The sequence below is a fragment of the Callionymus lyra genome, chromosome 3 (assembly GCF_982586985.1).
Source record: "Callionymus lyra chromosome 3, fCalLyr1.hap1.1, whole genome shotgun sequence".
NCBI lineage: Eukaryota > Metazoa > Chordata > Actinopteri > Syngnathiformes > Callionymidae > Callionymus > Callionymus lyra.
In genome coordinates, this window is record NC_141820.1 from 16824893 (window position 1) to 16848231 (window position 23339).

Here is a 23339-nt window from a genome sequence, read left to right on the forward strand (position 1 = left end):
TTTATAACCACAACTCTAGTAGCAGAGTGGCGCAGCGGAAGCGTGCTGGGCCCATAACCCAGAGGTCGATGGATCGTAACCATCCTCTGCTAGCCTTTCTATTGCCTCACATTTTGTAGGATAACAAGCTTTACATCTATATACATATTGTTGAAAATGCTTATACACTATCTTATTTTCTTGTCCATAGACCTTCGATAGCTCAGTTGGTAGAGCGGAGGACTGTAGAGCATTAAAGCCATCCTTAGGTCGCTGGTTCAAATCCGGCTCGAAGGAAAATATATTTCTCAAGGTTGAAGAGATTAACCTTTGGGATATTTGAGAGACTCTTTGATCAACAGTTAAACCTGTTCGCTATCTTCACCTTTGCTTTAGTGTACTTGCTTATGAAACATCTTGGTTACATGTCATTGGTACCATGGTGTAATGGTTAGCACTCTGGACTTTGAATCCAGTGATCCTAGTTCAAGTCTTGGTGGAACCTCTTGATTTAGAAGAACTGCTACTTCCATTTGTTTTTTCTTAGTAGTATTGACTCTAGCATCATTAAGAAGTCTTCCAACCTTTTGTTAAAACATCTTGCTGTTTTATAACCACAACTCTAGTAGCAGAGTGGCGCAGCGGAAGCGTGCTGGGCCCATAACCCAGAGGTCGATGGATCGAAACCATCCTCTGATAGCATTTCTATTGCCTCACATTTTGTAGGATAACAAGCTTTGCATCTATATACATATTGTTGAAAATGCTTATAGACTATCTTATTTTCTTGTCCATTGACCTTCGATAGCTCAGTTGGTAGAGCGCAGGACTGTAGAGCATTAAAGCCATCCTTAGGCCGCTCGTTCAATTCTGGCTCGAAGGAAAAGATATTTCTCAAGGTTGAAGAGATAAACCTTTGGGATATTTTAGAGACTCTTTGATCAATGGTTAAACCTTCTCGCTATCCTCTCGTTTGCTTTAGTGTCCTTGATTATGAAACATCTTGATCAAGTGTCAACTGGTTCTATGGTGTAATGGTTAGCACTCTGGACTCTGAATTCAGTGATCCGAGTTCAAGTCTCAGTGGGACCTCTTGACTTAGAAGAACTGCTACTTCCGTTCGTTTTTACTTAGTAGGTCTATTGACTCTTGCGTCATTAAGTAGTCTTCCAAGCCTTTGTTAAAACATCTTTCTGTTTTATAACCATGTCCCTAGTAGCAGAGTGGCGCAGCGGAAGCGTGCTGGGCCCATAACCCAGAGGTCGATGGATCGAAACCATCCTCTGCTAGCATTTCTATTGCCTCACATTTTGTAGGATAACAAGCTTTACATCTATATACATATTGTTGAAAATGCTTATACACTATCTTATTTTCTTGTCCATAGACCTTCGATAGCTCACTTGGTAGAGCGGAGGACTGTAGAGCATTAAAGCCATCCTTAGGTCGCTGGTTCAAATCCGGCTCGAAGGAAAATATATTTCTCAAGGTTGAAGAGATTAACCTTTGGGATATTTGAGAGACTCTTTGATCAACAGTTAAACCTGTTCACTATCTTCACCTTTGCTTTAGTGTACTTGCTTATGAAACATCTTGGTTACATGTCATGTAGTTACCATTGGTTCCATGGTGTAATGGTTAGCACTCTGGACTTTGAATCCAGTGATCCGAGTTCAAGTCTCGGTGGAACCTCTTGATTTAGAAGAACTGCTACCTCCTTTCATTTTTACTTAGTTCTATTGACTCTAGCGTCGTTAAGAAGTCTTCCAACCTTTTGTTAAAACATCTTGCTGTTTTATAACAACAACTCTTGTAGCAGAGTGGCGCAGCGGAAGCGTGCTGGGCCCATAACCCAGAGGTCGATGGATCGAAACCATCCTCTGCTAGATTGGATTTTGGTCTCATTCTGTAGTAGTAAAAACTGTACGTCTATATACATATCATTTAAATGTTATGGATTTATAAAACGTTCAAAACACAGAGTCCGTACATCGCTCCAACACGACGTCACTTCCCGTTCCGGTTCTTATGCTTTGCTTCGTGGAGAAAGATGGACAATCAGTGTTTCACAGGTCGTTTATTCGCCGCTCCAAGTCAAACAAAATACAAGCTTTACGATCGCGACCGGACACACTAAGTCCCGGCGACTGTACAGGTCAATAGTCCCGGTCCCCGATCTGTAGAAACATCGCTATATTTAAGGCAAATTTCCGGTCCGGGGGGTCGTCCCTTTCCCGCCAAATGGTTCTTTCAAGTTCCCTGTGTCCCGATCCCCCGTAGAGAGACATCCTGATTTGTTTTCTTGTAATCTAATCGTTCAAATGTTCTCGGGTGGGGGTTTCCGTCTTTTAGCCCCCCTTTCCCGGATGTGTATTGCTTCGTTGTTTGATCTATGATTTAAGGTGTGATTTGCAGATAAACAGATGTTTTAAATTACCGGTGTCGTATCTCTAATTCTGTTTCAAGCTTGTTTTGTGAATCAGTCTGAGTGAAATGTTGATTGTGAATGTGTAGTCAAATGTTTAAGCTCTTAGATCAAGCGGGTAATTTGTACTTCATATTTTGATTATCTTTTAGCATTCATTTAAGTATGGCGTATACATATAGTGTTTAATCATTTTAATCTAACATTTATGAGCCTTTGAACGAGGGGACTTAGGTCAGAGCAAGGTTGATGGGCCCCATTGACTGAATGTCATTAATTTAGTAGGGCTTTCGACTGCTGCAGCAGGGTTTCCAACCATTTCATTAAAAAGGTCTTTCTGGTTTTCACCAAAAAGCCTTGTAGCAGAGTGGCGCAGCGGAAGCGTGCTGGGCCCATAACCCAGAGGTCGATGGATCGAAACCATCCTCTGCTAGCATTTCTATTGCCTCACATTTTGTAGGATAACAAGCTTTACATCTATATACATATTGTTGAAAATGCTGATACACTATCTTATTTTCTTGTCCATTGACCTTCGATAGCTCAGTTGGTAGAGCGGAGGACTGTAGAGCATTAAAGCCATCCTTAGGTCGCTGGTGTTGGCTCCAAGGAAAAGATATTTCTCAAGGTTGAAGAGATAAACCTTTGGGATATTTTAGAGACTCTTTGATCAACGGTTACACCTTTTTGCTATCCTCTCGTTTGCTTTAGTGTCCTTGATTATGAAACATCTTAATTACATTACAGCATACACCATGTCAACTGGTTCCATGGTGTAATGGTTAGCACTCTGGACTTTGAAACCAGTGATCCGAGTTCAAGTCACGGTGGCCTCTTGATTTAGAAGAAATGTTACTTCCGTTCATTCTTACTTAGTAGGTCTCTAGCATCATTAATAAGTCTTCCAACTTTTTATTAAAACATCTTGCTGTTTTATAACCACAACTCTAGTAGCAGAGTGGCGCAGCGGAAGCATGCTGGGCGATGGGCTGGCGTAGGCAGGGGTAGCCACCGTCTCCAATGATGTAGTACCCTGGTGGGGGGTACCTCTGTTCATAATAGAGAGGGCTGTGCTTCAGCACCCTCGCATCATGTGCAGACCCTGGGAACCCCACAAAAATGTCTATAAATTTAGCTCTGAGGTCACACACAGCTTGAAACTGAATAGAATAAAACAATTTTCTATTATGGTAGCAGTCTGCGTCCTGGGTGGGTGGCTTCACACGGACGTGGCAGCCATCAATGCTGCCAACAACATTGTGGAAGACTGCTGTCCCAGCCAAACGGGCAAAACCAGCTACCACCAGTGGCTGTTCCTCATGCTCAGTATTATTTTTTTAACCGATTGACCTGTTCCCTACCTCTAGTCTGTCCTCCCTTTTCCCTTGTTTCCTTCCTTAACATAACGTTTATTAGCAAAGAACACAAGAAAAAAAAACTCTATATATGTATATCTATCTATCTATCTACGCATCTCTCTCTCTCAGCACAAAAAAACTCAGATGTATGAATCTGTGCGTGACAAGAGTTTGCACTTTTCCTTGTACATCCCAATAGACTGTTAAGAATTAATCGCAGACTTGTTTGTCCCTTTCCACGCCCTCATTTACATATTTAAATAATATTTCAATGAAGCAGAGTCCGTGATTTTACTCTCCGCGATCAGAACAAACAAATGAAAACATGAATTTAAACTGGTTTAACCGTTTATATTCTTTCATTTATACATTTCTGACCTGGACCACGTACTTACATTTAAAAAGTGCAGACGAGCTCAGAACGATCAGAGGCTTATTTGAAACGTCTCAAAATAAGTTTAACAAGAATAAAAGTGTAAATCAGTAACTTAAAGTGCTGAGTATTGATGATGAAGATGATCTGATCAGTTTCATATAAATGTGTGACGCAACTGCAACACACACGCGAGTTCTTATTACATTTATAAAATAAAAACGTTTTGTATACAAATGAACAAATCATGTGAAAGTGTAGTTATATGTAAGTTTTTCAATGAGATCGCTCCGATCACATGATCACACGAGATCAGCCGCTTTCATTCTGAAGCTTCACTTTGATCAAACGTTGTTTCTCTAACATTTCACAAAAATATTCATGACCTTTGTTGACTTGAAGCATCAGACGCGAATCATATTTTTCCTTTATACTTTATATATTTTCTGATTAGCGTAAAATAGCGGATTAAAATATTCATTATAAAATAATGGATGTTTTCTTTATAAATACAGATTAATTTTGTGAATGAGGACATATTAATAAGTTGAATAAGTTAACTACTGTGTGTTAATTTATGATCAATATTGATCGTTAATGTAGCTCTGATGCGACCATCTCAACATGGCCACTGGGGGCCGCCAAATGGTCGATCCAGCTGACTAGGGCTTTCGACTGCTACAGCAAAAAGCATTTACAACTGAAGTGTTTGGGAAAATGAGCAAGCCAAGACAGAGCAACAAACAGTGAGACATCAACGCACACTTTTGTTTAGTCTCCTTCATGGTCAAATCTAACTGATATGGCTCTGCATTGGCAAGCACCTGACATGCATCCTGCCTACAACAACCTCACATCACACACCATACAGGAACATATTCCTTGCCTGTGTGGAACCAAGGCCAGCCCTGAAGCTACAGGAAACATCTAACATCCTGATTCAAGTCTCACAAGTTCAGGCTTTCGCTCAGCGAGGTCCCGAGTCTGTGAGTCCAGCGCTGAAGTGGTTTCTTTCTGAAGACACAATAAACGGATAAAATCTAGTTCCTTTTAATGTTCTTAATCTTAAATTGAAGGTAAGCAGAAACCTCTTGAATAAATTCTGCAACTTTAGATAGGGATTCAGTCCACTTTTAAAGTGCTCTGATCCAAATGTTAGCTGAAAGGTTATGCCTTGAGCCCAAACCTCTGTTGAGAGAAGGCTTTTCTAGCCTAGTAAAGATGGCTTCTTTCACTCCTCTCTCAAACCATATTTCCTCTCTGGCCATCAAAAGAGTGTCCTTTGTCCTTCAGGTGCAGATGGACAGCTGGAGTCCGCTTGTGAAGCGGTTGTTTAGTTCCCCCGATGTACAGGTTCTGGCATTCCTCATCGAACTGGACAGCATACACCATGTTGCTTTGTTTGTGCTGGGTGTTTTGTCCTAATGATGGACTAGGTTTTGCCTTATTGTGTTCATAGGCTTTATATAGACTTTGATAAGTGATCTAGTTTTTCTGATACTCCAGCCACGCAAGAAATTGCAATGTCTTTCCGTTTCTCTTCCTTTTCAAGTTCTGTGTCCTTCCTCCTGTTGTTTTGTCATACATTATAAATCGAGCCCTGACTTTAGCTTCAAACAGTGGCGGGGAGTTTTTAGTTTAGTTTTTTAATGGAGGGTTTTCACTATGAGAGCAGTTTTTTACCGATGTTGAATAAAAATGACCGCAGAGCCGCATTTACCTCTATTTTAGTACACGTGATGTTGTTTGAAGTTGAGGTAACGTCGGAAGAAAAAATAAATCATTTCATTTCGACTTGAATGCACCACTTGGTGGGGAAATACTTTTGTGGTCGGTGAGTCGGTTAATTCTACTTCAGACTTGTATCTTCTTGGTATTTTTGATTTAGCTTTAATTGTATATTTCTTTAATAGAATGCAAATAAGAAATGGAACCAAAGACAAAAGGTGTTTTTTCTTTGGTTGAGTTGATGTGATCATGTTTTCTACGAGGCCTTACTCAAGATGGTTTATTCATGAAATGTCCAAAACGTATTTCCTTGTTAAAAAAACTCAAGAGAGACAAGTTTGACAAAGTTGTTTTTTTTCTTTACTTTGCAGTACAGAAATCATTTGAGTCCACGACAGAACAAGGTCTCACTGGGCTCTGATCAATTCATCACTGCTTCAATACACATTTGGTCCGTCTTTAGCGATTAGTCAACCACACTGATGATGAAACACAACAAGCCATAGTCTCCTTCAATTGTGCATAATACAGATTTGAATATACTTGAGATGACACTTGAGCCAATGGAACCATGCTCAGAGAATCTACACTGGATGTACCACATCGTGTTGCAACACTGGCGCGTGGATGTCAACGTGTACACAACCACACTCAAAACGCACAAAATATGTTCTGAAAAATGTCCAGTTAGCGCCTTCAGAGTCGTTTTTGCCAATTTAACCTTTTTATTTGGCATCTTTGGAATATGCATAATCATGATAGTGAGATTAAAGAGAGTTTTATTAAGCCATAATTTGTGTTTGATAAGGAAAAGAAAAAGAAAAAAAGCTCAGCTCCCTGAACTACGTCCAACGATACTAAACCGCCCATCATGACACTCCAAGAGTGGGTGGAGACTTGATGTTTTAACCAGCCCGCTTTGGTGTTCTTAACTTCTGTACGCTATTATCATTTGTAAAGATTGAAACTGTCAGCAGCGATGAGGTTTTCTACTCTGCGACGTCGCCAAAGATGTCCTGCTGGCCGCGCTCCATCTCATTAAAGTCAAATTCACAGCCGGTCATCCTCTTGTAGATGTCCTTGATGTCGTCGCAGGTGGTCTCAAAATGAGTTGTTGCGTCATACGAGCGGGAGATGAAGATCTGAGGGACGACAAAGACGGTTAAACTCACAACTTCCTTGCGTAGTTAAATTAATTATCCTAGTGTAACAGAGAACCAGAGTCGTGTAAACAAGAAGCAGGGTCATAGAAATATCAGTCTGCAGGTCATGTAAATGCGGAGAGTCAAGATGCCAAAATAAGTTTTCTGTGCTAGATTTGTTTGAGCTAAGGCTCAAGCTCAGTCTTCCGTTAGAGGCTCAGAGTAAAATGTCTCCATTGAGAGAGGCCAGTTTAGAAGGCTAGTGCATCTTTTTACCTGAAAACCTCATACAGGGAAAGAAAAAAATAACAGTTCTGGAAAAAAATGATAATAACGAATGACAATAACAATTTCTCTCTACTCATATTCTGAAGACTTCTATCCGTAAGTCCAAACTCGTCATTCGTACCTGGCTATCACACCCCATGTCCGTCGGGCTGTACAGGTCGCTGATGCTGACGAACTTCTGCTCAATTGGATTCAGGAGGTCCAAGGCGGGCTTGACTTCGCTCTCTGGGTCATTGGTCTCCACTGTGGTGCTGACGATGGCGATGTATTTGTTAGGAGCCGCCACGCTGTGCTCGGAGGAGATCATGCACACGTAGATGTCTGGAGGGAGTCGAGACAAAAATGTAAAAGGTCGTACGTAAATGTTGACCCCCCACCACCAAGTTACATAAATGGTCTTCTGCAACACTGACCGTGCTTCCTGTTGACCTGGGTCTGAGGGATGATGATCTGGCACGACTTGACATCACTGGTGTTGGCGATGGGGTGAGACAATATGCAGATGACGCGGATCACCTGGCCCACCTTGGTTACGCGGTCCTTCAAGTAGCTGGGGTCACAGATCACCTGCTTGCAACGAGCTACCTGTGAGGAGCAGATGAGGTCAGGGGGAGAAGCACTCCGTGATTGAATTTAAGAAACATACCTTGTGCAAAGGAATGCTATGTATGTTAATGTGAAAGGAATCGTTTTAAACATTGTATTTTTCTAAATAAAAAAAAAAAAATAGGGCAAACATCTGCACTGATTAAGCTTAAAAGTGAGATGCTGGTCAGAATGTACTTTTAATTAACCTACTAGTGACCAGTGCACCTCAATCACTGACCACAACAAACCTCGTAAGAACAGGTATTTTGCTGAGACATGAGGGTGAATAAATCGTGGAAAAAAGCTAAACATTTTTTAAATCCAATTTTTCTATTTAAAGTTGCTTAAGGTGTAAACATTTTAAATCAATCATTTTGTTATTTTGCAATAAACGCCAACCATTAGTGTAAACAACATGCAAAACGGCTCACCTCTCCCTGAGACCTGACTCCCACCACCTTCCCATTCTCCATCACTATCTCGTCGATGGGCTTGCTCAACATGTAGGTTCCACCGTAGATGGCACTCAGCCTAAATTGGGAAATAAAAAAAAGCGAAATAAGTAAATCATCCGGCGCAAAATAAATGTCGGTTTTCTTACCTGGCAAAGCCCTGAGGCAGTTCTCCCAGACCATACAGTGGATAGAGGTAAGGACTCTTGCCGTATCTGGCCAGAGACTCGCTGTAAAGCTTTATCCTGTTTATGGTCTGGATGCACGGCTGATCCAAGTATCTAGACGGAGGGTAATAAGTAAGTAAGTAATTGTTATTTGTATAGCGCTTTTCCAGACCAGGGTCACAAAGCGCTTAAACAATCAAAACAATATTCAATAAAGTATATACTTTAAAGGTCAAGATAAAACTGATAACACAACAGGAGTTCCAGAAAATCAAGGAAAAGCCTGAACAAATAGAAACTCCTTAAGATGTTTCTTAAAGGAGTCAGTAGATCCATCAAGTGCGAAGCCTGGTTACATAGATAGAAATCTGGCATCACATGTTTCTTATGAGGTCTCATTCCAAACAGTCTTGAATCCGTGTGCAAATAACTCAGAAATTCAAGTAAATATCACAACTTATATAAAAGATTTTCTGAATGATTACATATCAGGTACATGGATTCTAAAATGTGACTTAAGGTTTCTGTCGCGCTGCCGTTTTATAACATTTATTCTTTAAGTGAAATGTTAAAATTCTTGTTTTTTAACAAATTTAAATAGTTTTTTTTGTTATCACCACCAACTATTGGAGCATCAAAAACAAAAAAACTGAATACAAGTGATCCATAAATATGTCCCTTTAACATTGCCAAATGTGAGTAATGTTTATGTTTCAGTCTGTGTACATTGTAATTCAACACCTGACAATAGTGTTTTATTTAGGAAATTGACTGGATACACTTTACTTTTACAGCTCATTTCCTGCTCGAACAATCTTCTCATCGATGGACGCGGGAAAAATGGAATTGAATCCTATTTTAGCGGCGCAGATCTTAGAGGAAACCCCTCCCCTGTTCTTTGTACGAGTCATCTGATAACTGTATTGTTTTCATGATTCCATGCAGCACTTAGTCCGAGGACGGGGTAACTGTTTTCAAAGTCTTAATGATTGTTCACACCCACTTCTTAAGTGTTGTTTAATGAACCATAACAACATGTTTTGTCACCACCGTCACAAGCTAGTTGATTTATTTTACTGAAGTTTTTTTTTTGGCATACAGTATGTCATGTTTTTTACTACTTCTAAGAAGTGCATGGAGCCCAGGCTGTAGCGATAAGTAATAAATCCATTTAAAACTTCCTGATCACCACCAAAATCTTATCTCTTCTGGACATTCATTGAGTTAGGCTGTTGAGTAACAAATTAAAACAAACAAGAATCTACAAAAAAACATAACATTCATGGTGTCTGTGTAACAATTACAAGAGCCACACATTAATAAGTTCCAAAGTGGAACACAAACTGTGTGACATAACATGTGCAGAGGTAGAAAAACTGTTCTAGTCTGTACCTCACATAAGATATATGACAAAAACTATCAGAAATGTTTGTTTCCATACATTAAAAGATAGAATGAATACCTGAAAAACTGGCACATTGTTGCTCAAGGTGGGAAGCAGAGACCTTGGTCTAAGATTTAAATAGCTTCTTGAGGTTGTTACTTCATCACAATCACCAAGAGATTCAGACTACAAACTTCAAAAAATGCCCATGATTTTCCACATATATTCGAAACCATGATATAGATCATCACTTCCATTATCAACATAAATCTGTAAGAGGAACCACTCGCCTGGGAAAATAATTTCTAAATGTAATAATACAGAAATATAGTTTTTCTTAAATGTATCGCTCATTTGCATTAAGTTGCTTCTTACAGCAATTACGTTTCACCAGCAAAATGATTTACTTCTCTGTTCCAAAACTGTTAACCACTCTTTGAGTAGTGTCATATGGTAATTCTGTTCCTGCAGAGAGTGCAAGATGAACCTCTGTCAGTAAAGATTATCAAACTGAAATTTAAATAAAAGCGTAAAAGCAGAAGAAGAAAAACACTCACTCATCTGTACGATAGAGAGCCAATGAGTGGCCAGTAAAGTCCATCACATCCTTGTCCAAGCTGAACTTTTGAAAAATCGCCCTCATGGTTGTCTTGTGAGGGTCGACTCCCTCCATGGTTTTGGGGTTGTTTTCGTCGAAGTTGGCGACGAAAACCAGGAGTTTTCTAAAACGCCTTTTCTCAAATAAACCCATCAGACCTGGAGCGAAAACAGACCAGAAAGGGAAAAGGTCACAACAAATAATCTTCACTTTTTGAGCCATTTTAAATGCATTTACTCACTGGAAGCAAGAGCCTCAGTCTCAGTTGAAGGAACTTTGTGGATTTTGCCGGCCTTGTACACATAACTGCCTTCGATCACTTTAAATTCCAGGTAGCGAGTTACCTTTGTGATGAGCAGCATGCGAACCAGCTGACCTGAAGAAAGAAATAATATGTTTATGCTTCAGGTCATCAAAAAAAAAAAAATCAAGGATAAAAATAATCATAGAATATATAATTAAAGAGTTTTAAATTTGACGCCAGACATGAGCTGTACCGTTTGCCATGAGAAATTTAGGAACAAGGTCAACGTTCCAACTCCGGCCACTTCCAAAGGACTCAGGAGGTTTGCCTGGCATGTTAAAGTTTTTGTAGAGCTGTGAATGAAGACAAAAACAAACATTGCAGCCAGAGTTTAAGGAATGAGATTATTCAGATATCCTCAGATTAGGTGAACACCTTACATCTTCTAGCGGTGTGATGGAGGCGCTCTCCCCACCATAGTAGGAGTTGCGGTCCATGTGCAAAACCTTTTTCCCCTTTACCGACATGATACCCGACAGAATGCATTCCTGTGAAAGAAAAGCAAAAATTAGATTTTCGCAGACAGCTGAGGTCATTTATATCAGTTATAAACATGTATCTGTGGATCACAAAGAAGTGTCCCATTGATGCAAAAATAAAACCTGTAAGATGAGATGATAACACACAATGCAGGAAGAAAGAAACTTCAACTGTAGAGAAAGAAAATGTTTGGCCAGTGAAAAATTAAATGTTTTTCAAAGAAGTATATCCATTGGAAAGTGTTAAATGAAAAGTTCATTAAGTTTTAAAAATGAGGCCATTTCTCTAGCCAATAGTAACACATTTACCTTCCTATTTATCCATTTATTTAAGTTTTTTTTACGCATTTTGTGGAGTTTGGTTCAGAAAATGTTATGTCATACGTTAGATAGTTTAAGTTTGTTTGCTGATGTTAGCTACTGCCATTTGAAGTTGCTGGCACATAACGTTGAACATTGTTGGGGACAAAAACTGTTAAACTACTGCTTTTACTTACTATGGTGCCTTTTGGAGTAATACTAAAGTGTCTGTAGCATTACTCGCGATATAATGCTACGGTGCAGCTTCACTAACATGCAGACATATTTCTGTGTGCCGTCTACTACATAACCGATTCCAGTGTATCGCTATGTGGTAAATTAGGTTCCGTCAGTCATCTTTCAGGCTGGCTATAATTTGACTCAATTAATTGAAATAAACAATTGATCGACATAGGTAAATCAATACAGCAACTCAATATGTGTGCAACTTCTTATCCGAGAGGAAATTTATCGCAAATGAGCCACAAAGGTGTAAATTAACATTCAATCTTAGAGTTGCTGGGTGTTCTTAAAAAAGTACATTTATGTCTTAATTGAAGGTACAGAAGGAAGTGACTTTGCTATAACCCAAATGTGTCCCAAAACTATTACATTTTACAGGTAAGTTAGGTTTGATCTGTCGTTTGATGCCTTGGAAAGAATTCTGTACCATTTGTAAACCATCAATAATTGTGAAACGGGAGATATCAACATAGACCTCGGCATTGTAATACTGAGATCTAACTTACAGGATTTAGAGCAGTGAGTTAAAGACATTAATGAAAAAACATTTTTGTCTGACACTTATTTTTAATAATAGCTGCAATAAGACACTCAATTCTAGCTTTCACTTCTTCGTTGACGGGTTCAAAAGGGTTGAAGCCGATCCCAGCTACATAGGGAGATGGCAGGGCATTACATTCTTTCACTACGACATCATGATGCAGACGGTGAACCGCAAAGATCCACTTACTGCAGTGTGCGCCACTCCGCTGTAAGTACTACTCGTCTTTCAAGTTTATTTCAAATATTGACAGTCCAAAACCTGGTCTATATCCAGTGAACGTAACACTGCTACCTTCACCCAACACTACAATATACAAGAAAATACAACAAGGTTGTAACGCCAAAGTCCAGCACAGAGATTAAGGAATGACACAATCACATGACACACCACTATACAAGCATGACCGCTCTGTTGGTCAGAGCATTTTTTCTCAGACAAGCACAAATTAATTATTGTTATAGGTAGCAAATGCTCATTATAACAAACACCCGATGTTACACAGGAATTGTCGCAAATATGAATTGAGGATCCTTTTTTTTTTAGGTTTGGTCATAGTTTACTCAACAACTATTTACTATTTACAGCACGACTTTATGATGTTAGCACAGCGAGTGGCTCAGAGATTCTGACTTCTCTGAAAGCAATAAGAGGAAACGAAGTTTAAATATTTCAAAACCAGTACTTCATTGGAAGAGGGGTATTTTGTGTATTAAATTCATGATTGCTCAATGCAAGAAACACAACACAACTGCTGGTTAAGCATTTTGTATGCAGGTTCTTGTTTGAAACTATAAAACACTAAACTAAATGTTTTTGATTGACTTGTCTGTTGAGCTTGGCTGGTTTTACTGGCTATGCATCTGTGAACTTGACATTAGTTTTCAAGTGATGCAATGTGGAACACCCTGAATTCTTGAGAGACAGCAGGCCATTCTCTGTAGCAAATCATTGTCTTTAAAATAGGGGAGGGTGTTAAAAAAAAAAGTGTGGGCACTGCTCGGAATGTTCTCTGAAACCTTCAAAGTTTTGAAGCATTAAAGCCAACTTTCTGCACGTTTCTTTCCAGCCTTACACCCCAGCTCGGGCTCTGAGGTCTGTGGATCAGAATCTACTGATGGTTCCTGAACACGGTTCAGGACCAGAGCAGAGAAATCCTTCCAGGCTGTTGCTCCTAAGCTTTGGAACGATCTTCCTCTGCGTTTGATGATCTACTGACTCCTTCAAGAAACATCTTAAGACTTTCTTATTCGTGCAGGCTTTTCCCTGATTTTCTGGGACACCCTTGTTTTTCTCTGTGTTATCTTGATCTTTTTAGTATATATTTTTCGAGTTTTTTTAATTTTTTTTTATTGTTTAAGCGCTTTTTGACCTTGGTCTAGAAAAGTGCTCTAGAATTATAAATTAGTTACTAACAAGAGGAGGGCAAAGGTTGCTGTTAAGTTTCAGTGACATCCAAAATTTCAATAATCATAAATGGGTCACTTAAAATAACTGGAAAGTTATTATACAGTATTGTACAGTACTGTCCATATGCGACTCAAATTACTCAATATTTTAACCATTTCAATCATGGTAAAATTGTATATGGCTTAAAACTATACAGAATAGCTCAATCTTCATCAACATAGTGTGTATCTTTTCAGAAACTCATTCCTTTTTTTATATTCTAGTTTTCAGCATGACCAAGATTCTATTCATACCCCAATATGAATTCCAGGCCCTTTCGCTCTGCCACAGCTGTGATTAGTGTTTTCCACTGCCACACCTACCACTGCACTTGACTGATGTGTTTGAGATTCCCCACCAGAATAGTCAAATGGAGTAGTAGAACTAGGAACGGTTACACTTGAAAAAGGAAATGATTCAGGTGGTAGATCATACCGTCAGATTAAATGCATTTAAGTTCCTTTTTTTTTCCTGCTCTGTTGGACAATAACTAACCAAAGAAGAAACAAACATACACCAATAACAAAAACAATGGTAATCTTGGCAGGCTGGTAACCTTTAGAGTGACACATAGTTTGTCTCTGTGTCGTCTTGACCTTTTATTTATTTTATTCTGTATTTTTTGATTGTTTAAGCGCTTTGTGACCCTGGTCTAGAAAAGCGCTCTAAAAATACCAATTACTTACATATCTGTTGATCTCATTCTCTTCTTGTGACAGTTTCATAACATTGTTTGAGCACAACTATGACATCAATGATTAACTTTATTAGGTCACATAAAATTCTCTTCATGTGACCTGGACTGTCATGAATAAAGAAGTAATGCGAGACTAAATAGTTTCATAAACTGCTGCATGTTGGAGCTCAAATTAGGTTTTACTGTTTTATCATAATAAATAATATTGGATCTGAAATAAAAAGTGCTTTCGCCACAATTTAAAAAAGGAAACGGTTAGAGAAACTGTGAATAATTCACAGAAGCAGAGCCACAACACCAGAAGGCCGTTTTTGTCTTATACTTTCAGTTCCCCTGTCCAAGGGGCCTCGCCAAGAATACGCTATTGAGAGGATGACCTACAAATACAACACAACTTCTCAGGCAGGTTTGTCCTCAACAATACAGGTACGGAATGTGCTCATCCGCCCTTGGAGTTTTATACTCTTCAATTTTTTTTTTACTTCAAACTTACTCTATATATTTGCACAGTAATAAAACATTTTTTCTTATCACGAATAAGATAATAATAGAGACAACATTAATGTTTCAATTTCCTCATGTAAGGCCTTGAATTGTTAATTAATAATACTAGTAAATAATAATAATCGCCTTTTTCCGTGTAAATGCGTTTGTGAGTGTTTCATTCAGTAAACATTTGTTTATCTGTGAACTGATTTTCCAAATGTGCAAATTTTGCCTGCATTGTGCGATAAAAGGTTATTCATGTTGTTCTTTTGACAGCTGAAACCTTTTCTTGTACACAAAAAAAAAAAAATGTTCAATATAGAAGTTCTTAATACTTTTACAGATAAAAAAAAAACACTAAGCATTATACTTAAATTCAGATTTGTCCTTTCGTGCTAAACTACTACAAATACTTTCTTACACATTGAGGTCAACTTCATGAATGATCTTTGTGAAACTAATGTCAATTATAAAGTTGATTTGTTTGAAACAAGTCCATACTTTGAGCTACTGCTAGAATTCAAAGCCAGTGAGCTGATTTGTGGATTGTCTCAGGTCACAAGACATTTCCGTCATGTGTCCGCTATACACAGGACCTCAAGCTTTGCATTCTTTTAAACAATTCGTTAGCTTTCTTTATGTGGGAAATCACTTAGCTTTAATGACAGTTTCAGATTAAAACCTGAGGGAAATCTTACTCTTCGCAACACATACAATAGTTGATCTGATCTTTAAGATTCCTGCCAATGCTTTCAAACTAAAAATCAGATCGGATTTAAAGCACATGTCAGGAACTAATAGTATATTCAGTGCATCGTTGGCTTTTCCTTGATTCTCTGAGACTCCTGTATTGGTCTCAGTGTTGTCTCAAGCCTTTTAAGTATATATTTTATTGGGTATTATTGTTTTGAGTGTTTAAGCACTTTGTGACACTGGTTCGGGAAACACTAGCCTAGGGGCCGTAAAGAAAATAAAAAGTTAATCAACAAAAATGAACCAAAACATTCCAATAAAATACATTAAAAAGAAAATCATTAATTTACAATATCTTATTATAATCTCAATACCAAATTAAATTGATTTGAAAATCCAGAAATATTCACAAATAAAAATGTGTTATGTTTATTAAAAAAAACATTGAATTAAAAATTGTACAGGGATCACTTTTTTTTCTCCTTAATGTGATTGTAATATCCATTTAAAAATGTTTGAGGGGCCAGAATAATTCACAAAAAGGAATTGTGCCTTCATAAGGGCCCAGCAACACAGTCCACGTCTGCTCTAAGCGGACTGCAGCGAGTAGCCTCGCGGGTCTAAGCTATAGCTACTCATCCTGCTGTGATGTTAACGCCATTTCCTTTACACCGACAACTCGCTTCTGTAATCCCGTGTGTGGAAACTAACGACCTACCTAACCCTCGGCTGAAAAACGTACACATCTGCAGCTCGACTGTGGGGAAAAAAGGGATCAGCGAGGACACGGACCCGGTGACCAGCGCGGCGTGTGAGATCCACACCCATGACTTCTGTCCGGTATATAAAGCCGCTAGAAAGGACTGCGCTTCTTACTGAGGGTGCTGTGTTTACTTCCGCTGTCGAGGCTAGTTCTTAACCGAGCAAACGGCTCCATGCGGTCTAAATCCAGCCATTACCCGCATTAACTAGACTAGTTTAGTTCCAACAATAAAAAATGCGTTTAAATCGCCGAGCTAAGAAGTTAACTCGCGGTTTTGAACGTGTCTCGGGCAGTAATTCGCTTTTCCGAGCCGTCATGTAACCGCGGTGATTAGGCCAGCTTAGCTCTCGACTCCTCCGCCAGAAGCTAACAGGTTGCTTGAAATCTTTTTCCGGGCTGCTTCAACGAATCGAACATTTTGGGGTTTTTTTTCTCACCGTCAGCCCGGTGCCGAGGACGATAACGTCGTATTCTTCCTCCATTTTCGTCCGTTTTTAAGAGCGAAGCTCCGGCTTGACAGGAAAGAAGAAAATGGTGAGTCCGAGGAGCTGGAGACGACAAGGGGCGGGGCTTGTGTGTCAGGCGCCTCTAGGGAGGCGGGAACGAAGCGTCAAGACGTGACGTGTTAAAGGAACGCGTTCGAATTTTTAAACATGGGGAGGGTGACATCGACAACGCTAAAATGCTAAAAAGTGAAACAGGTTTTCCCCCTGATAATCCAATAATATGAACGTAGATTTTAATGAATGTATAATTTTGCTTTAATAGTTTACGGTGTCGTTTTTTTGTATGTACAATTTCAAATGTTGTTACACAATGTAAATAGTAAAACATGTCTTAATAAACATGTTTTAATACTAATCTAATCAATCTATTTAAAAAACAAAACAAATGCAGGCAAAAAAAATACAATAGATAACTATTATGAAACACGAGTATTGAGTAGTTAGGAGTATAAATGAACCGAATTAAATATTTGCTGTAGAGTTACACTTTAATATTTGCGTTGGCAGGGTGGACCAGTTTTCTTACACCTATATATACAAACTGAGGTACACTCAAAACACACTTGGACGTCACTCTCAGCATATTTATTTAAAAACATTTGCGCGACATCTGAAATATAAATACTTATTTTATGATATGATGAGCATTTCTGACATTTTGTTAATTCACACTTGGATCCATTTATTGTCCTTAAATGCTTGATCCAGCTCTCCGATCACGATGTTTCCAAAACCTCAAACAACCGAACCAAGTCTGGTTTCACAGCGAGTTGTCGTCCTGTTGTTCCTGAACAATCTTCTGAGTCTTGTAGTCCGAGCTGCAAAAGCGTCATGGCGACGTTTGCATGTTGTCCGATACAAGCCATGTGCAGAGCTTTGAAAAAAGACAGACATCACTCAACTCAGAACTACAAAAGACATGTACCTCTGACACCTAAAAATACACCTAACAAAAATACAACATTAATACAACTTTGTAATTCAAGAACTGTACTAAGGCAACATGGCAATTAAAACATTAAAAGTTTTGTTTTAAAAGAACCAATTTAAACTGTATATTGTCTGTTGGGCCTCGGGGTAGCAAAAGTTGTAAGAGGGCACAGCACACATGAAGTAGAATATCGGCTGCTTTTAGGACTGGTTTCTATAGTTCATGTCAGAACCGAGTTCGTATGGTGAAGAGTCATTAACCATCCCTCCTAGTGACCCGTCCTTGGATAAGTGGTGGAAGATGGATGTTTGACTTTAATACTGAATTCTATGATGAAATATGTATTTTATTACACATTACTTTGTCATATAAAACATCACATACTCCTCACCAGATCTTCCTTTTCTGTCCCGTGCATGAAGGTCAGCTCCCAGCTCAAGCAGTGTCTTCAATGTAGATACATGCCCTTCCTAAAAGACAACATTTGTGACAACATATTAGTTAACTAGTCAAATGATAACTTTCGAAGGCTAAGACCGACAATAACCCCTGTAGGAGTGCACATGAAGGAGAAGAAGAAATTTAGTAAAAGTACGTTTTTAACCTTTGCAGCATAATGAAGAGGGGTCAGCTCGATCACCGTCGCCCTCTGGTTCACGTCCATGTTCAGATCCTGGACCAGGAAGCGTAGTGCTGCATCCTGGCCGGTGACAGCGACCTGGTGAACTGGTTGAGCTCCAAGCAAGTCGGTGGCCGATGGAGAGGCCTGAGGAGACGCAAGATTACAACCTAGATCAGCGTTTTTATTCTTATTTGAGTCCATCTCACACTCTCATACCCCATGCTTCTCCAGCAGTAGCTTGGCCACAGAAATATGTCCGTTCCTGACAGCGTCCATGAACGGAGTCACTCCACAACTGTCAGCGCTGTCAGGTGTGTAGTCACAGCTTGGGAAGAGCATAAAGAAATTATATGATTACATCACTGTTTACCTTAAATTCCATCAAAAGGATATTAATAAATATACAGGATATCACAAAATAGTGAAATGGGTCAATTAAAAAAAAATCTAAAAATTTGAACAACATCAACCCCCACCTGTCCAGCAGGAGCTCCATGACGTCCTGACAGCCATGCATCGCTGCACAGACAAGGAAAAACATGAGACATTGGCAGAAAGCGTCACTGATCTAGACGAACAGTTAAAACATGTCACCTGCAGTGTGTAGTGGTGTTCTGCCCGTCTTGCTCTTTGTCCTCCAAACGTCCGGTACGGCAAGAAGCAGCTGCTGGACCACCAGAGGATCTCCTTCCCTGCAGGCGACGTGGAAGCAGTTCCAGCCGTCCTTGTTCTTCAGCGTGGGGTCGGCAGACCGATTAAGAAGCTCTTGGATCACCTCTAGGTTTCGACGTGTGCACGCCATCATCAGAGGGGTCCTGTAAGAAAGAAAGAATAGTTACATGTGATACGACTGTTTTGTCCCACTAGAGCGTTAACCTTGCTGTTGAATTTGGGAGGACACTTTCATTGAAATTTGACGGTTAAGTAAACTTTCACATCCTCTCTTTCTAGTCCTTAAGATGATCAACATGTAGACCAGGTGTGTGGTATGGTCTAGGTTGAGTCATTTCTTTTTGTGTTCATTTGAATTAAACATTATGGTTCGTAACACCAGGAATTTTCCTTGGCTTGCCTTTGCTTTACAGTTTACAAAGACAAAAGCCTTGATATCTTGAGTTCCGTATCGTTGGAGCATATTATGGCTTGCTTTTTTTGTTTCATTAAGAAATTTCTTTCCATTTGGGAATGATTGCACTAAAACAATCAAAACAATACAGAGTCAAAATACATGCTTTAACAGGCCAAGATAACAGTAACAAACACAGCAGCCCCAAGATAATTAAGAAAAATCCCAAATAAGATCTTAAAAAATATAAGACCAAAATAATTCCAACAGTGATACTCAAAAGCACTATCCCAAATGAGTTCTAAGCATAAAACACACAAACACAACATAGAAACACAAATAGTACCCACCAAAAAAATACACACCAACAACTCCAACACATAAGAGGATGCGCAAGAGCATGGAAACATACCACCCTGTTACAGAAACATAAACCACCAAGTGTGTATCGGAGTGTGCAACTGTATCACCAGGTCATCAACTGTAGCTGAACCCTCTCACCCGGGGGAGACCCCATGTTCCAACTGCTACCGTCCAACAGAAGACCGAGATCCATACGGGCAAAAAACATCTTGGTCCAAGAACTTTTTTTATCCGTCTGCTGTCCGAATTATAAATATTATTATATTGAAAGTAATGTACTTTTATTTATTTATTTGTATTCATTATTCATATGCCATTTTGTGTTATTGTACCTCTTGTTTTATTATAATTTATAGTATGTTTTATTTTTTTTATTATTTAATTGTTCTGTAATAAAGGTAAGGTAGAACTTTATTGACATTTAATTTTTTTTTTCCAATAGCCATAGCAAATACAGCAATTTTTCACAACAAAATAAATCAAAATAAAATAAGAACAAGAACAAAGAGAAATAAAGAGAAAGAACATGATGATACAATCTAAGTCTAAAGATAAAGATAAAGAACATAGATGCAACAACAACAAATATCCTGTGTTGTGTTTTCAACACTGGCAATAAAAAAAGTTTGTGATTCTGAGCTGGATGTTAATCGTATGTGTACAACACAAGTGGTCAGAAAAGTGGTCTCACCAGTCCGCCTTTTTGAGAGGATCCACTTTGGCTCCTTCCAGCAGCAGCCACCTGACGCAGGCCAGCCGGCTCATGGACGCAGCTTCGTGCAGAGGTCTCTTGTAGTCGTTGTTGTACACGTCCACGTCCATGCCCACTCGCTTCACGAGGAACTCCACGATGTCCGAGTGGCCGTGTCTAGCGGCGTAATGCAGGAGCGTGTCCCCGGAGCGACCCCAGTGTCTCCCGCACACCTGGAGCATCACCGGGTCCTTCAGCAGCTCCTGCAGGGGCTCGAGCTGCCCCTCCTGCGTCAACTTCACAAGCACCTTCAGCGACCTTTCATCCATGTTTGGACACAGACGCTCGGACAACTACACGCGTTGTTTACTTCCCACCATGGTTGTGTTTACCAGAGGAACATCTGGTGGTCTTCTTCTTTGCGCACTTCACCAGGAGGAAAAATCCACGTTATTGTTTGACAGCGACCCCTACAGTACACGAGGGTACATACAGGTTGATTCTATGTGGTTAAAAATAACAAAAACACAGTCAATAAAACGTAATAACAAGATAATTGACCGCCGTTGTAAAATGTGTGTTCAAGAAACTTAAAATATAATTAAATTGACAGGAGACAAAAAGTCCTTCGAGCCGGATTTGAACCAGCGACCTAAGGATTTCAGCTGAAATACCACTACAGTCCTCCGCTCTACCAACTGAGCTATCGAAGGTGATGAAAACGACGAGTGGACCTATACGTATATAAATAAGAGCATTTAAAACCAGCATGACACGTTTAAATATGTAATGAATACAGTCGCATACGACACAAATACTACACAATATCAGGGCCGGGTCTAGACAGGCATGTATGAGGGGGCAGCCACAAATCTTGAGGGGGCATTGTGCTGTTACTTACTTACTTACATGTAAGTTTGAGGGGGCACAACATTTATTTGAGGGGGCCAGGCCCCCTCTTGCCCCTGCCTAGACCGGGCCCTGCACAATATGCGTGCTTCATTATTTATTTTTATTTATTTATTTATCTAGGTTACTCTTATGGAGATTCAAATCTATTTTACAAGAAAGACTTGGCCAGGATGGACAGCAAAACACATTTACACATTAAAAAACAATTGCATTCAGAATTAAGTGCATTGGCACAATATCAGAAAAAGATACAAGATTACTGATATTTACACTTGAAAATGTAGTGATATGTAGTCACAAATAAACAAGCGTGTAATATCCGTATAGGAGCTTTATTTACACACGTCTTTAGCCGTAGCTTCGGACCAAGAACAATACAACTCACACGTCACTCCCTATGTATCCACGCGCCGTAAAATATAGTCCCTTAATAATCTAGCCGGTAATTAAAGTCTCCTCCAAATATAGGGGGATATGCGAGGATATGACTGGTAAATTAGAGAATAAGGATTGAAGGAAGCCCTCGTCATCCCAGTTTGGACCATACATTGATGAGCATGACTAAAGTTTCCCAACCACAATGAGATAACGCCAATTTGGATCCGTTATTGTTCTTGTGCATTCAAAGGGGACTGATTCGAGCAACAGAATAGCCACTCCACTGGACTTGCCGTGGAATGAAGACTGATAATTCTGACCAATCCAACTGCACTTCAGCTTTCTTTGGTCTGCATTTTTAAGATGAGTCTCTTGTAAATAGACAATTTGGGCTCCTATATGTTAAAGATGGTGTAGCACCTTACAGTGCTTGATGGGATTGTTTAGGCCCTTGCAATTCCAACAGCAACATTTTAACTCACCCATGGTTTCTATTGTACTCTTAGATGCCATTATGTCTGAGAGTTATGCATAATGCTCAAAAGACAGGAAATAATAAAAATAAATAAGCACACAAAGTGGTTAAGATGTGTACTGATGGCGGACCAGGCATGAATACCAAACACAGACCAAAATAGAACAATCCCTCAAAATAACATAACCCAAAACCCACCCTCCTTGGCAGAAGTGACTCCCCAAACGAGACACGCCCAAACCCTAACAAACACTCTCTCTTGGCAGCTTTCATATCCTCCACTACAAACTGCTGCTCCTAACTGGATTGTGACAATAACACAAATAAGTAAATATTAGTTGCACACCTCTTGAACAAACAAAACTTGACAAAAAAAAAAAAAATACATCCATGTGATATTGATAATATATATAAACAAAATGTATTTAACACAAAAACTTTGTAGACAACAACTCACTCTGAGACAACATTCAAATCAGAATATTTGCTCACCCACAATGACTTATGTGTTTGGATCCACTACCTTTTTCAAGTTTTTCTTAATGAAGTCAGATGCAGCTGCGGGCTCCTGGAAACAATGCGTTATTCCATCAGATGTTGTGATCCTGAGAACTGAAGAACAGACCAAACTTGATGCCGTGGCAAGAGTGCAGCGCCTGCTTCCCCTCTGTGAATGCTGGATAGTCCGCGAAGATGAAGAATGGTTTGCCCCGGTATAGGTGTAGAACGTCTTTCAAAAGTTGAGCAATAAACTCCGTGGGACGGGAACCCTCCACTCCATCGGCCAGTCCCACCAGTCGGATATTATTCCTCTGCGAGCGTCCCTTCAGTTCCTCGCATTTTTCGTCCAGTCGTTTCACCTGAGCGGTCAGTGTGTTCACGGAGGCCTCGAGCTCCGCGATGCGGTCGCCATAATCCGTAGCAGCGTGTTCGAGATCCAGGATGGTCTGCTCGTGTT

The 23339-nt window shown here is 39.6% G+C and overlaps 2 protein-coding genes and 7 non-coding genes across 10 annotated transcripts; 6 read left to right on the forward strand and 3 right to left on the reverse strand.

Annotated features, from left to right (window-relative positions):
- Positions 1-191: 191 nt before the first annotated feature.
- On the forward strand, positions 192-276 carry trnay-gua (transfer RNA tyrosine (anticodon GUA)). Its single transcript is given in 2 exon segments — positions 192-228; positions 241-276. It is a non-coding gene; the product is annotated as a tRNA-Tyr (tRNA).
- A 136-nt stretch (positions 277-412) lies between these two features.
- Positions 413-484, forward strand: trnaq-uug (transfer RNA glutamine (anticodon UUG)). Its single transcript has one exon. It is a non-coding gene; the product is annotated as a tRNA-Gln (tRNA).
- Positions 485-777: 293 nt separating this feature from the next.
- On the forward strand, positions 778-862 carry trnay-gua (transfer RNA tyrosine (anticodon GUA)). Its single transcript is given in 2 exon segments — positions 778-814; positions 827-862. It is a non-coding gene; the product is annotated as a tRNA-Tyr (tRNA).
- Positions 863-999: 137 nt separating this feature from the next.
- Positions 1000-1071, forward strand: trnaq-cug (transfer RNA glutamine (anticodon CUG)). The gene has a single exon. It is a non-coding gene; the product is annotated as a tRNA-Gln (tRNA).
- A 296-nt stretch (positions 1072-1367) lies between these two features.
- On the forward strand, positions 1368-1452 carry trnay-gua (transfer RNA tyrosine (anticodon GUA)). Its single transcript is given in 2 exon segments — positions 1368-1404; positions 1417-1452. It is a non-coding gene; the product is annotated as a tRNA-Tyr (tRNA).
- A 147-nt stretch (positions 1453-1599) lies between these two features.
- Positions 1600-1671, forward strand: trnaq-uug (transfer RNA glutamine (anticodon UUG)). Its single transcript has one exon. It is a non-coding gene; the product is annotated as a tRNA-Gln (tRNA).
- Positions 1672-6210: 4539 nt separating this feature from the next.
- On the reverse strand, positions 6211-17034 carry LOC148083564 (rab GDP dissociation inhibitor beta-like). Its single transcript, XM_087786633.1, has 10 exons — positions 16875-17034; positions 11167-11274; positions 10980-11079; positions 10724-10858; positions 10442-10640; positions 8483-8614; positions 8313-8412; positions 7707-7878; positions 7415-7614; positions 6211-7005 (listed from the first exon to the last, which is right to left on the reverse strand). Exons 1-10 carry the CDS (start codon positions 16917-16919, stop codon positions 6853-6855), a joined length of 1344 nt encoding a protein of 447 aa, XP_087642759.1. The 5' UTR covers positions 16920-17034; the 3' UTR covers positions 6211-6852.
- Positions 17035-17429: 395 nt separating this feature from the next.
- Positions 17430-21137, reverse strand: ankrd16 (ankyrin repeat domain 16). 2 transcript variants are annotated; one of them, XM_087785753.1, is made up of 7 exons: positions 20617-21137; positions 19091-19311; positions 18973-19015; positions 18713-18821; positions 18479-18640; positions 18266-18344; positions 17430-17817 (listed from the first exon to the last, which is right to left on the reverse strand). In XM_087785753.1, exons 1-7 carry the CDS (start codon positions 20943-20945, stop codon positions 17660-17662), a joined length of 1101 nt encoding a protein of 366 aa, XP_087641879.1. In that variant the 5' UTR covers positions 20946-21137; the 3' UTR covers positions 17430-17659. The 2 variants fall into 2 exon arrangements, with proteins under 2 accessions (XP_087641879.1, XP_087641878.1); XM_087785752.1 differs by having other exon boundaries at positions 18470-18640.
- Positions 21138-21240: 103 nt separating this feature from the next.
- Positions 21241-21329, reverse strand: trnay-gua (transfer RNA tyrosine (anticodon GUA)). Its single transcript is given in 2 exon segments — positions 21241-21276; positions 21293-21329. It is a non-coding gene; the product is annotated as a tRNA-Tyr (tRNA).
- Between the last annotated feature and the right edge of the window lie 2010 nt (positions 21330-23339).

Bases quoted from the DNA above. Each gene is read 5' to 3' on its own strand.
- LOC148083564 (XM_087786633.1), bottom strand. From the start codon at position 16,919: ATGGAGGAAGAATACGACGTTATCGTCCTCGGCACCGGGCTGACG. The intron at 10,641-10,723 runs GTGAGTAAATGC...TTTTCGCTCCAG, and splicing joins GACTGAGGCTCTTGCTTCCA to GTCTGATGGGTTTATTTGAG. The intron at 8,615-10,441 runs GTGAGTGTTTTT...CCCTCCGTCTAG, and splicing joins GCTCTCTATCGTACAGATGA to ATACTTGGATCAGCCGTGCA.
- ankrd16 (XM_087785752.1), bottom strand. From the start codon at position 20,945: ATGGATGAAAGGTCGCTGAAGGTGCTTGTGAAGTTGACGCAGGAGGGG. The intron at 19,312-20,616 runs GTGAGACCACTT...TCTTTCTTACAG, and splicing joins CCTCTCAAAAAGGCGGACTG to GACCCCTCTGATGATGGCGT. The intron at 17,818-18,265 runs GTGAGGAGTATG...CTTTTTTCAAAG, and splicing joins GGACAGAAAAGGAAGATCTG to CTCTGCACATGGCTTGTATC.